At 40.4% G+C, this 13,059-nt stretch overlaps 1 protein-coding gene across 5 annotated transcripts in view; it reads left to right on the forward strand.

The window, feature by feature from the left end:
- Positions 1-13,059, forward strand: part of frmd3 (FERM domain containing 3) — a 52,423-nt gene that overhangs the window by 19,853 nt on the left and 19,511 nt on the right. For 3 of the 5 annotated variants that reach the window (XM_079687380.1, XM_079687381.1, XM_079687384.1), the window contains 8 exons: positions 808-905; positions 2,051-2,174; positions 3,651-3,738; positions 5,662-5,750; positions 6,135-6,198; positions 6,580-6,615; positions 8,745-8,833; positions 12,178-12,252. In XM_079687380.1, the coding sequence (XP_079543506.1) occupies positions 808-905; positions 2,051-2,174; positions 3,651-3,738; positions 5,662-5,750; positions 6,135-6,198; positions 6,580-6,615; positions 8,745-8,833; positions 12,178-12,252 (663 nt within the window). The remainder of the gene's footprint in view (positions 1-807; positions 906-2,050; positions 2,175-3,650; positions 3,739-5,661; positions 5,751-6,134; positions 6,199-6,579; positions 6,616-8,744; positions 8,834-12,177; positions 12,253-13,059) is intronic. The other 2 variants (XM_079687382.1, XM_079687383.1) reach the window with 1 other exon arrangement.

Below are 13,059 nucleotides of genomic sequence, written 5' to 3' on the forward strand. Positions count from 1 at the left end.
AATAAAATAAGATAAAGAGATGTTAAAATAAAACACAGATGTGTTTCAGATTAATGAATTCCTATCATATAAAACAAGGAAAGAGTAAAAGATCAAAACAACATTTCAGGAAAGGAAATATATGCTGAGAAGAATGAGAGTGGAGGAATCTCTGCATGAGACGAAGAAGAAAATAAAGAATGTTATATCAAACACAACTGAAAAGGTCATATAAATAAAGATTTAAAGTGCTAGACCGACTCTATAAATAAAACTATTTAGCTAAAGCAGCTAGCTTTTCACTCCATTCAATCTTCCATGCTCTCCATCTGCTGCTCAATTCAGAAACCAAGTTTGATTCAGCTGACTGTGAAAACTCATCTGGCAACGTGTCTCATTATAATTTCAGCACCACTGTCACTTCTTGTCCCCTTGGTAACGCGAGGCAAGTCAGCAGCAAGCCTTATCTTGCCTGCATTTAAGCCGTTTCCATAGTAACGACAATACCAATTGCTGCTGTACTGTAGTTGTTACTATAGCGATGCTCTCTCTAACTGCCGTAGTAACAGAGCTATTTTGTGTGTGTGTGTGTGTGTGTGTGTGTGTGTGTGTGTGTGTGTGTGTGTGTGTGTCTGTCTGTCTGTCTGTCTGTCTGTCTGTCTGTCTGTCTGTCTGTCTGTCTGTCTGTCTGTCTGTCTGTCTGTCTGTCTGTCTGTCTGTCTGTCTGTCTGTGTGTGTGTGTGTGTGTGTGTGTGTGTGTGTGTGTGTGTGTGTGTGTGTGTGTGTGTGTGTGTGTGTGTGTGTGTGTGTGTGTGTGTGTGTTTCCAGGTATCTGCTGTACCTCCAGCTGAAGAGAGATATATACCACGGCCGTCTCCTCTGCCCTTTTGCTGAAGCTGCATATCTGGGAGCCTGCATCATACAGGGTGAGGCAGCCATTAGATTTAGTTTACATCTATTGACAGTAAATCCACTTATGATTTTCCATGTTACAGTTTGATCACGCTTTAGGGCGGGATATCTAGATAATATTTCCTTAATGTCTTTTACACTTCCATCACGTAATAAACTGGCAATTTAATGTTAGCTTTTTGGGCGTTAAATATCTAGTAGCAATCAACCAATCAATCAACGTTTATTTATATGGCCCAATATCACACATTTTACATTTTTCTATGGGGGCCCTCATCCTTAGACCCTCACATCTGATAAGGAAAAATACCCAAAGAAACCCCACAACCCGCAACTATTTTCTACGTAAGGACTAGTTTGTGTATGAAACCTGCTAATAATGTGTAATGTAAATCTCCACTTAGTTAACACTCGTCCTAACTAGGCTATGTCTGTAGGAAGAGCTCCATTCGTCTCATTAACCTGCTACATTTCAAGTCATCAGCCTTTTGTTGAAATCCGCCTCTTGAGGATTTATTTGAGCTTTTAAGTTAATTATTAGTAATGTTAAATCACAGTGTGGAGACACTTGCTATAATAAGGATTAAGGGTGTAATTAACTGTATCATAAAAGAACTCCTCTGGAAGATGCACACATCTCTGCTCTGAGCTAACTCTGATTGGTTCATATCCCCAGAGAGAGCCGTATGAGTGGCTGAGTAATCTCCACACAGTGAGTCTGCAGCGTATCATTGGCTGCTCCAATTAACAGAGGCAGGTCCCCTCTCTGTCAGGGTGATGATAACAGAGCCTCAGAATAGGTTGAGGATTACTGTGTAATTAACTCCAGGCAAGTTTCCTATTTAACCTTTATTGTTACTGCTAATTAAGAACGGATTAAAAAGAGAAATTGGTGTCAGTTGGGGCTTTGTACTTGATTCAATGAGGAAAACGTTTATCTATTAGGGTTATCTCAGCTCCCTACAGCCATGCAACCTTAAAATGAAATCACTACCCTACATAAATGTCCCAATATGCAAGGTTAATGGACTCTATTTGATATGATGCTGAATTACTAGCGTTTAAAAATTTGTATTATTCCTTTGAAACACATGTACACATTTTCCTAACTGCACTCTTTTTTAGACGGTTGTCACACAGATATAATCTCTGTCTTTAGCTGAGTTTGGGGACTACGACCCAGAAGAGCACCCGTCAGACTACATCAGAGACTTCAAGCTGTTCCCTAAACAGTCCCTGAAACTGGAGAGGAAGATTATGGAGATACACAAGAATGAGCTCAGGTAAAACAGATGTGTGTGTGTGTGTACGTCTTTGTTTGTGTCGCCTGGTTGTTTTCTGGAGCTGCGTCTTTGTGATCAGTTTACTGTTTGATTGTGATTGACAGGCGTGGATGCTCACTCTTGTGATCTGTGTTTTCAAACAGGCTGTGAAGACAATTTCCACTGCAAACAAAAAAGCGTTTTCTGTTGTTCTGGGTAGAGACCATATGTGATGATGTCTAGAGATTTGTGGTGCATTGTATTGCAGGAGGTTATTTCAGTTGTAAGTAAATAAAACTGAAATTAATTTGCAGGGCAATGTGCATGTTTTATTCGTTCATGTCGTAGTTTGGACACAGTGCTTGCTACTACAAGATCTTCAGAATCTTCTTCAGAACATTGGGTTGAAATTCAATATACTGTAACAGGTTGGATGAAGCAATCAGGCCTGCTTTTGTCTATAATATCTATAAACCCTGGCATGTTCTCTGCTTGTTTACAGAACTTTGTTGATGTGGAATAACAACACGAGAAATAAACTGATTCAAAAGAGGAGATTAGTGCATGCAGAGGTTGATTCAGAAATATAATGAAAAAAGTAAATGAAATTGAACTAATAAAGCAGGAAGAGGATATATTCCGAAATAATGTAGGGAGGGAAATAATGGCAAATAACAATAATGAGCTCAGGTAAAAAACAGATGTGTGTGTGTGTTGGTTTGTCTGTGTGTGTATGGTGCGATATACATAAAGCCCCACCCTCGGGGTGTTTATTTGTATCATAGCTGCAGCTCATAAGTGATGTTGTTAGGTTTATGACCGTCACACTTGCAGTGATTATAGAAACATCAAAGACAAATCCTTCATCTCCCACTGCGCACAGGCAGATGATGCCGAGTGCCCTCTGTCTGCCCGATGGCTCTGACAGAAAGGATTAACAGCATGTAGATTATTACTGAGCCGTAAAAAGACCCTTCAGGTGATTTACAAATGGGGCGGGGTACGTCTGCAATTTTTATTTGGAAGCAGTCATTTAATGGATTTAACATTTGACTTGATGTGCATAGACAGATGTATGTGTGTTCAAGTATAATGTTGATTTATTCGTCTGGCGTCAGAGGTCACTCACTTTCTTGATCTTGCAAGATGGAGTTTTCCTCTCAGACAAATAAGCGGGTAAAGCTTCCCACTGAACACTGTTTATCTGTCTGTTACTGCAAAAGTATAACAGATTATGACCGGGCCAAATGTAATAACTTTTAAATATTTGCTAATGTTTGTAACCCAAACAATATCTTTCCGAGGCACATTCGCATGTTCCCTCACTTTCTGTGAAGGAAGACATTTCATTCAAATCTCAGTCAACCCATAATGCTATTGTAAGCACATAAAATAGTGAAAACATAGATCAACTCTACAGGGACATATGCTGACAACATGTGTCATGTGTTGAATATTAAATAACCCTTTCCTCTTTTGTCCTCTCCTCTCTTTTAGGGGCCAGTGCACTTCGTTTGCAGAGCTGAACATGCTCCAAAGGGCTCACATCCTCGAGACGTATGGAGTGGACCCTCACCCCTGCAAGGTAACCTTAGGCGAGTGCTTCCAGTCTGACTGTGGGGTCTGATGCTGTTGTTAGTGAACTCCACTGATTAAAGTCATGCAAATCTCTTTCTTAATATTGCCACACTTTAATATCCATTCCTCAGTACTCTACCCACTTATTGTTGCTTTTTTAAAATCTCACCACCTCGTGTGTCCATCTTTATCACATGTTGTTCACTGCTCCTCTCTTTGTATGTGCATTTACACAATATACAAATTATTATCATTTTTATGTCATGATTGAAATACTGTACTATGGACAAAGGCATTGGGGCAGTTGCTGGTTTGCCTTTACATATTTAACTGAAACCTGTACTGTATGCACATGATTCACTTTACCAACAGCCGGCTTTGAGAAAACCTGAGGTCACTAAGAGAGGAGTAATATTGGGTGAGACAGAGGTGAGGAGTGAGGGAAGGTCGAGGTCAGCAGAGAATTCCCATTTGCATCTCCTGCAACATTTCAACAAAAAGCAATCTGTTCTGCACAGAAACCATTACTCTCAGGAATCATTGATCGGATAACATCATGGATTCAGAATGTCAATGTCATCGACTCAATCGTAGTGTTAGTATTGTTTTCCATTTGACACTTTAATGTGCACCTTGCTTTACACTGTAATACTGTGACGGCTTGTACTTTTTTTTATTATGTTCCTCGTCACCATTTTAAAGATAGAAAAGACTGAATCTGATAAAGAAATCCAATATGTGAGATAACTAGAAACACACGGGAGGACAGGCGTATCAGAGCATTCTGAGCAGATTAACAAGATATTTAAAATCTGTCTATTGGAAAGGATCCTCTTCAGACTGCCCTGCTCTGGTTAGTGTGGGGCTGTTTTAATTTGGTTTGCTGGAAATGGCTGTAGCATCATACATTTGCAGATCTTTCAAGATCAGTAAACAGAGAAATGATTAGGAACTGAGAGGGAGAGAGAGATGTACAGAGATAGAGAGGCACAGCAGCAGAGGGACGTCTGATGAGGTGGAGTGACAGGAACATATTGTGTTCTGCTTTTGCTCCAATGTTGTTATCAGTTTCATTTCGCCTCACCATATCAAAACCGTATTTTCTGTCCCTTGGTTTTGACACAAGTTTCTGCAAAATTAGGGGGTTGAAGTTTGAAACAAACAAGAGATTTTGTGTAGGCAACATTACCATGGAGATTAATGATGGCTCACATGCATCCCTGCTGTTAATCCACCTGTAACGTGTGTGTGTGTGTGTGTGTGTGTGTGTGTGTGTGTGTGTGTGTGTGTGTGTGTGTGTGTGTGTGTGTGTGTGTGTGTGTGTGTGTGTGTGTGTGTGTGTGTGTCTGTGTGTGTGTGTGTGTGTGTGTGTGTGTGTGTGTGTGTGTGTGTGTGTGTGTGTGTGTGTGTGTGTGTGTGTGTGTGTGTGTGTGTGTGTTTGTGCGTAATTCTGTGTGTGTGTGTGTGTCTGTGTGTATGTGTGTATGTTTGTGTGTGTGTGTGTGTGTGTGTTTGTGTGTGTGTGTGTGTGTGTGTGTGTGTGTGTGTGTGTGTGTGTGTGTGTGTGTGTGTTTGTGCGTAATTATGTGTGTGTGTGTGTGTGTGTGTGTCTGTGTGTGTGTGTGTGTGTGTGTGTGTGTGTGTGTGTGTGTGTGTGTGTGTGTGTGTGTGTGTGTGTGTGTGTGTGTGTGTGTGTGTGTGTGTGTGCGTAATTCTGTGTGTGTGTGTGTGTGTGTGTGTGTGTGTGTGTGTTTGTCTGTGTGTGAGTGTGTGTGTGTGTGTGTGTGTGTGTGTGTGTGTGTGTGTGTGTGTGTGTGTGTGTGTGTGTGTGTGTGTGTGTGTGTGTGTGTGTGTGTGTGTGTGTGTGTGTGTGTGTGTGTGTGTGTGTGTGTGTGTGTGTGTGTGTGTGTGTGTGTGGGTGGGTTTGCAGGATTTCACAGGCTCCATAGCTTTTCTCGGGTTCACTGCCACAGGTTTTGTGGTCTTCCAGGGAAACAAGAGGATCCATCTCTTAAAATGGTAGATGTTTTTCCAAAACCCTGTTTATGAAATGAGTATTCTTCATCAAATATAATCATTACACACTCTCGGTCTTTGTTTGAATTTCAAATGGAGCTGAATATAATATTTCATATAAGCCATTTAAAATGATGTTCTTTGACTTAAGTTATTATTGTTGTTCCAGAGCAACAAATCTGTTTCAAAACTTCAGGATTTTAGGATTTAGCAAAGCACAAACAGTTAATCTCAGACAAATGAAATGTAATCATATTGCTCCACTTTAAATCATGTCCTGAATAGCAAGGCTATGTTTCTCAGTTATTATGTCAAAAGTATGTGTATGTTTTGGCCTAATTTGAACCCTGATCATGTTATTAATGATACCATGTCTTTTTTTTGCAGGGCTGATGTTAGCAAGCTGAAGTTTGAAGGAAAAACCTTTTACGTCATTGGGATTCAGAAAGAGGTGAGTGTGTGTTCTTTCTTCTCTAAAGGGCAACATCTATAATAAAATATGCTGTGTAGTTTCCTCCATCACGATGATGAATTGTGTAGTCCTGTAGTCATCTTCATGTAGTCAACCTTTAACATTTGTGTGGATCAGTACGTCTTGAAAAACAAAATATGACTATAATGCAGATGCACACTTACCATCTGTTTTGTCTGACTTGACCTTTCAAGTGTACTCTACACCCTTTATTCTCTCTCCTCCTTCCTTCTTTCTCTCCCTTTTCCTCATCTGTGTTGTGGTTACATCAGATAAATGAAACTGTATTGTTTGTCTATGTAATCCACCATCACACACACTGTATATGTGTGTGTGTGTGTGTGTGTGTCGCTGTTTCAGATCTCCTTAACAGGCAGGATGCACTGTGACAGGATGGTGGGTGTGTTACGACTAACCTCCTCTCTCTCATCATGTATCCACTGTGACCCAAATATGAGACTCCTTCATTACACCCATGTCAAGATTTATGACAAATACAAATGACGTGACATCTTTGATAGTCACACAGAGAGCAAATGCTAGGTAAAATATGTTCAGGAGCTACCAGTACAGGTTTCTTGCATTTGGGACACATTTTTCATCTGTTAATCTGATGTTTGTCATCCAGAGAGCTGTGGTAGATTCGGAGCAGCAGTGCTGGTGCATTATGTCTCATACATGTGGATAGCATATTTTGTTGTTGTTGCAAGAACTACAGCTTATTACAGTATCTCTCATATTGCTGTTTGACCCATACACTAATGATTCATCACTGTAGCTAAATCCAGGTTGCTCTTTAATCTACCAATCAGCCAATCAACCCATCTCCTATTCTTTTCATTACAGAAGCTTTAGCCTCTCATCTCTGCCTTACTTTGTTAGTCTGTCTTTCTGTCTGTTTGGCAACTCATGAATGGCTGAAGATGCAGTTATATCTTTGTGTTTCTGTCTTTTCTCTCTGTGTGTAAACATAGTCATCACTGGTGAGTAATTGCAAGTAATAATAGTAGCACTAAGCTATTTGATGCCTCTCACTACAATCCTGCCCTCACCTCACTAATGATTGTAAGAGCATTGTTCATTGTTTACTGTGTGCATTACCCGTTTGTGTCCTTTTGTTTTGTATCACTTTGTACAAAGTTTTAATGTAATTTCATGAAATGAATTTTTTGTGTTTCACTCATGTGTTCAAATGGTTATTTTGTCGCCATCAACAAAAATATTCTGTTTTATGGTTGAAATTACATAACCATTTTTAATCCCTGTCTAAATCCACATTATCAGAATAAGAATAACAGCTCCATTATCAGTAATTTATAGATTATGCAATATTGATATGCATAATCTATAAGTCTGTCCATGTCATGTATTTAATGTCAGACATTGATGTTAAACAAATGTTGATTTCTTCATTTCTTTGCTCCTATATCTATTTGTGTGTGAGTATATATAATGCTATATATTTCACTATATTTTCTCAGATAATAATTTGTGTATGGATGTTAAGTGTGTGACGGATCACTGCATGGTTTCCCTTTCAACTCTGTTATTTATCCTGGAACACAATAACGTAACAGTCCCACTTTGAGCAAAATGCAACTTTAATGGCTTTGTTATTTTTAACCCTTGCTTGAAAAGCTCCTTATACATTGTATAATTTTTCAACGCTCCAATTTTTTTATTGGTGTTCGAGCTTAGAAATAAAATGGTAATAGTAAATGATATTGGTTTATCATTACACCAGGGAGTAGCATTCGAAAAATAGCAAATTAGTGCATCAGTTATTGTTTGAGATTTTGGTAACAGAAGATGCAGGTTATTCTGTCATTGCTGTTGGTACAAAAGCACTTTTTAGGAGCACTGAAATCATAAAATGTCATGTCATGTTGCTAAAGCACTTTGCACATCAGCCAAAGTAAGACCAAAGACTATTGGTTAATAATATTCGGACGTGCTGCTACTTTCACAAACCTACAGTATGACCACACACACCGATACTCACATACACACAAGCACATGTGTGTAAATCACATGGGTTGAGCAATAGGGCTGACTAAGCGGCTTTAGGAAAGGGAAGAAACAAATCAGAGCATTCCCGTGTTATTGATCTCAGTGTTCACTCTCACTCTCCCTTTCACACTTTGTGGAGCAGCATTGATCTGATATCTCATATTACCCCACACACAGAAATAAAAAAATAAGACGTTTACAGGAATACCTTTTACGTTTACCTCCAAGATCCATAAGACCCCTATTCTGCAAGCTACAACTGTGTCCCTGCTAAACACTGTGGCCAAATCACTGTATCTGTCTTGCATCTTGCTAAGCTTTCAGCTTCAGGTCCGTGGGTCAGCGGTTTTGCACAGCTCCCTCTCCTGGTTTCACCACTTCTCTTGCCCTTATTGACACGTCAATTAGTTATCTAATGTCTCATCCTAGCTGTGTCTCTCTCTCTCTCTCTCTCTCTCTCTCTCTCTCTCTCTCTCTCTCTCTCTCTCTCTCTCTCTTTGTCCTTCTCTGTGCAGAAGAAACTGGTGCTGACATTTCACACCTCAACCCCTGCTGCGTGTAAGCACCTATGGAAGTGCGGGGTGGAGAACCAAGCCTTTTACAAGTGCGTACAAATTACACACACACACACACACACACACACACACACACACACACACACACACACACACACACACACACACACACACACACACACACACACACACACACACACACACACACACACACACACACACACACACACACACACACACACACACACACACACACACACACAACACACACGTACACACATGCTCACACACAGACACACTCATATCCAGGAAATGTATTGAGCTGCTCTTGACCTCAGAGACAAAAAAGAAACCATCAAAAGATGATATTTGTAGCAAAAAGACAAATATTCACAACAGTGGATATAATTAGCCTTCCTTCATGTTGTACTTGATTTTTTTTAGCACATTATCACTCTTTTATAACCATTTGCCTCGCTGTGGCTCTGCTATGCTGCTGCCCTTCACTTGGGGAGCAGCTGATCGCTCCGAGGCCGACGCTCTGAGTTCACAGACACTATTGACACTGTTGGCGTGTCAGGAATGGAAACAGACTGGGGGTGAAGGCAAATGTGAGAAAACAGAGACTTAACTTTGTCTGTTGTCATGGTTGTGACAAGGTTGTTTGCGAGCAAAATTAATGAGTTTGTTGCTTCGGTCAGGGTTCTGTAGGAATATCAGCAAAGTAATACATTGGACTTGATAGTCTTACAAAATCACATGAAGATTTTAGACTACACTAGATCACACTCACATACTTAGTATCCCAACAGATTCATAAGATGTAAAGTATCCCTACTCCTCCTCTGACAACCTTGAGAGATCAGACCATGTAACAGATCCCTGATATGTTTCGTCAAATGCTGCCTGTTCCCAAGGTCACAAATGAACTCTCAGTCTTTAAGCGTACAAGTAGATCTGACAAGATAAGGTTGATTAATTTATTAGTTAATCGACAGTAAATAAATCAACTATTTTGGTCGATGTCCCATTTAACTAAATTCTCAATCATGAACATGAACATTACCTGTAAGAATGTTTTCCTTTTCCTGTCTCCTTCCTTTCACAGAAACCTGAATATTGTTCGGTTTTAAAACAGAACATAAAAAGATTGATTGATAATGAAATCATCTTTAGTCTCAACCAGCAAGGCAAGAGAAATCTCGACTAAAGTGTAACATTTTAAACATCAGAAATCTCTTTGACAGCAGGCCGAGTCGATCTGCTGTGGAGAATTGTGTGATAAAAAAACAAAACATCTAAAACAGTGGATAGTGTTTGTTCCCTAAAAATATGTATTCAAAAACTGAGAGTAACTCATGTGAGACCAGAGGAATATTGAGATCATAGAGAGAGGAAACAAGAAAGGAAGGGGCAAGATGAGGAGGACTGCTGGCTGTAGACAGCTGGCCAGATGTAAAGTGGAGAAGTAAGGTCAGAGGAAACAACGTTTGCAAAGATTTGACCCTTAATTGGATGCTGATTTGTGACCCTGGGCCCCCATTTAACCATCCCTCTGTATTGACTTATTTTTGTAGTCCGCAGGGTTTCCCACACATAGACTATACTTGGGCGGGCCACTCAGGTATATTAGCGGCCGCCCAAGTATATTTCGGGACCCATTTAGTTTTTTTATTTTTATTTTGTATTCGTCTACGACCATGACGCCATCTGCGATCGATTAACTTGTGGACAATGATCCCTCGCTCTACGCCTCCTGTACCCAGTCCCGGACTGGCCATCAGGAGGATCGGGGGGTTTCCCGATGGCCTGGCCTGTTAAGTGGCCTGCCTCACACAGGGTGACTGGCTGACATGGCCACTGTCATACAGATCATAAATCAAAGCCCTTGATTGGTCTCTGTGTGTCATTCAAGCTCGGGATAACCTCAGCTCAGGTGAGGTTCAGGACACTCTTGAGTGTTTAGATAGTTAACTTAGTCTAAGTTCTCAGTGGGTCTCAAACGGTTTGGTCACCATTTATGTAAACACATATTTCCATTTGAGAGGGTATAGTGATTAGTCAAATATGCATGAATAAATAAATAAAAAGTTAACTAGGTGAAAAAAGGCAAGATACACTTTTAAAACTTGTTGAGAGCTAAAACTAGTCTTTGCTGCTGCCTCAAAGAGGAGCAGGGAGGAGAGGAGAGAGACAGGTGAGGCTGATTCAGGAGTACAGACACACTCACAACTATAAATGAACCAAAAATAAATAAATAAACAAGTTTCAGTGTTTTTCATATTGGAAATGGGATGTTATTGGTTATGGCCATGATTTTATGATTATTGAAATGTATACAGTTCTGTTCCCATAGATTTAGTCTCTTTGTTTTCCCCTCAAAGTGCACCAGATTGATGCATTTAACTCCAACATTTAAAAAAAACTCTTACCGGGGGAGCATGCCCCCGGACCCCCCTAGACAATTTGAGGTCCACCCCCCCTTAAAATCACATTGATAGGTTCCTAAATACATTTACCATTTAAAACAAAAAATAGTAACCCATGTCCATATTTTTATTTGTGGGTAGTAGATTTAAACTATAGGGCTATCACTATGGGCCCTGCCTGTTCGCGCTGCCATCATGTGAAGGGTCTGCTAACAAGCGACCAACAGAAAGGTTCATGTTAATGTTGTTGCACGTCATCTCAACCACCCCCCCCCCCCCCCCCCCCCCCCCGCTACCACCAGCCCCCAAGTATATTTCAAATCTGTGGGAAGCACTGAGACCTCATTCCCACATAAACCTTTAGTTATTTCTCTTTTACATATATTTCCCTAAGACTTTTCTTTGCTGTCGGTTTGTATGTGTTGCAACGGTGACCCATTTACAAAAGCTTACAGAAGGAAAACATAATTATAAAGTCATTAAAGTGTTATCGTAACAGCTCTTGCCTGTAAAAGCCTGGATATTGACTTCTTAACGACAGCAGCTCATGTGTCTCTGAGAAGTGGACAGAGGGGGGGGGGCATGTCATCTCGGATGTCGGACAAGCAGCATCAGAGCCGCTTAATAAAATCAGAGCGAATTGAGTTTGTAAATGGCAGCCAAGCCATACACACACACACACACACACACACACACACACACACACACACACACACACACACACACACACACACACACAGAATTACGCACAAACACACACACACACACACGCACACGCACACACACACACACAAAACTGACTTTTTGAAATGGTACACCTTGAAACACTCTCCTCTTCTGCTTACTGCAAGGCTATCCTGAGCCACGGGTTAATGTTCTAGTCACAAACAAAATCCCATACATTTTTTTTGACAGGGGTGAGTTATTCCTGAGTCTGTGACTTAATTGCCATAATGAAGTGATTTGTTTGCATCTCTTTATTTCGTCCTCCCTCTCTCTGACAGGTGTGCAAAGTCGAGTCAGATAAAGACAGTTTCCAGCAGTAACATATTCTTCAAAGGCAGCAGGTTCAGATACAGGTGAGATCCCATTCAAGTTTTCATGAGAGAAAATAGAATTACAACATTTTGACAACAAAATATGTGTTTTAAATGGAAATAATATGGATCCATTCATTATGTGCAAAGAGAGTTGGAAACAAAAGAGAGACATAAAAAAGGGGACCCAGAGAGAGTAGGTTATGAAGGAGTAAAGGGGGAGAAACAGAGTCAGATTCAACCCCCTAATAGATTAGTCCTAAATAAATCTAAGTTACCTGTATTGTCAACTGTTCAACTACTCCCTCACTCTACAAATAAACTTTCACTGTAGATAAAATAGTTGGACATTTGCAATGAGAATTGTGTGATTTAGTATTGACTTAAGTCCATTGCCCTGGCTCCAACCTGAGAGATGTGTGTGTGATTTACCTTGAGTCGCTCCACATGCGGCCTCTCCTCTTTGCACATCAGCACTTTCATCCAGCTTGTTGTTAGCCTCTGTGATTTACTGTCCCTAATATCACAGGAAAGCCTCTACATAAGTCTGTTATTGAAGCCATGTTGGCTCCAATTCTCCTCTCAGACAAAGCTCTTTACCAGGCTTACACTTCAGTCTGCCCCATTTCATCAGCTGGCTAAAGCAGTTTGGCTAAAGGGCTCAGTGATGAGTAATAGCATATGTTGGAGGTTGGTCTGAAATATGGCAATTGGTCTTTTGTGCAAATGCTCAGAGGAAAGAGATTTGTGGTCCACAAAAAGTGGTGGTTTCCATAAAGCAGAGCTGATTTGAATTTTTGTCGATTATATAGCTTTTTTACTATCATAGCTCCACATTTGCCATCACAC

The sequence above is a fragment of the Notothenia rossii genome, assembly GCF_949606895.1.
Source record: "Notothenia rossii genome assembly, chromosome: 6".
NCBI classification, from domain to species: Eukaryota; Metazoa; Chordata; class Actinopteri; order Perciformes; family Nototheniidae; genus Notothenia; species Notothenia rossii.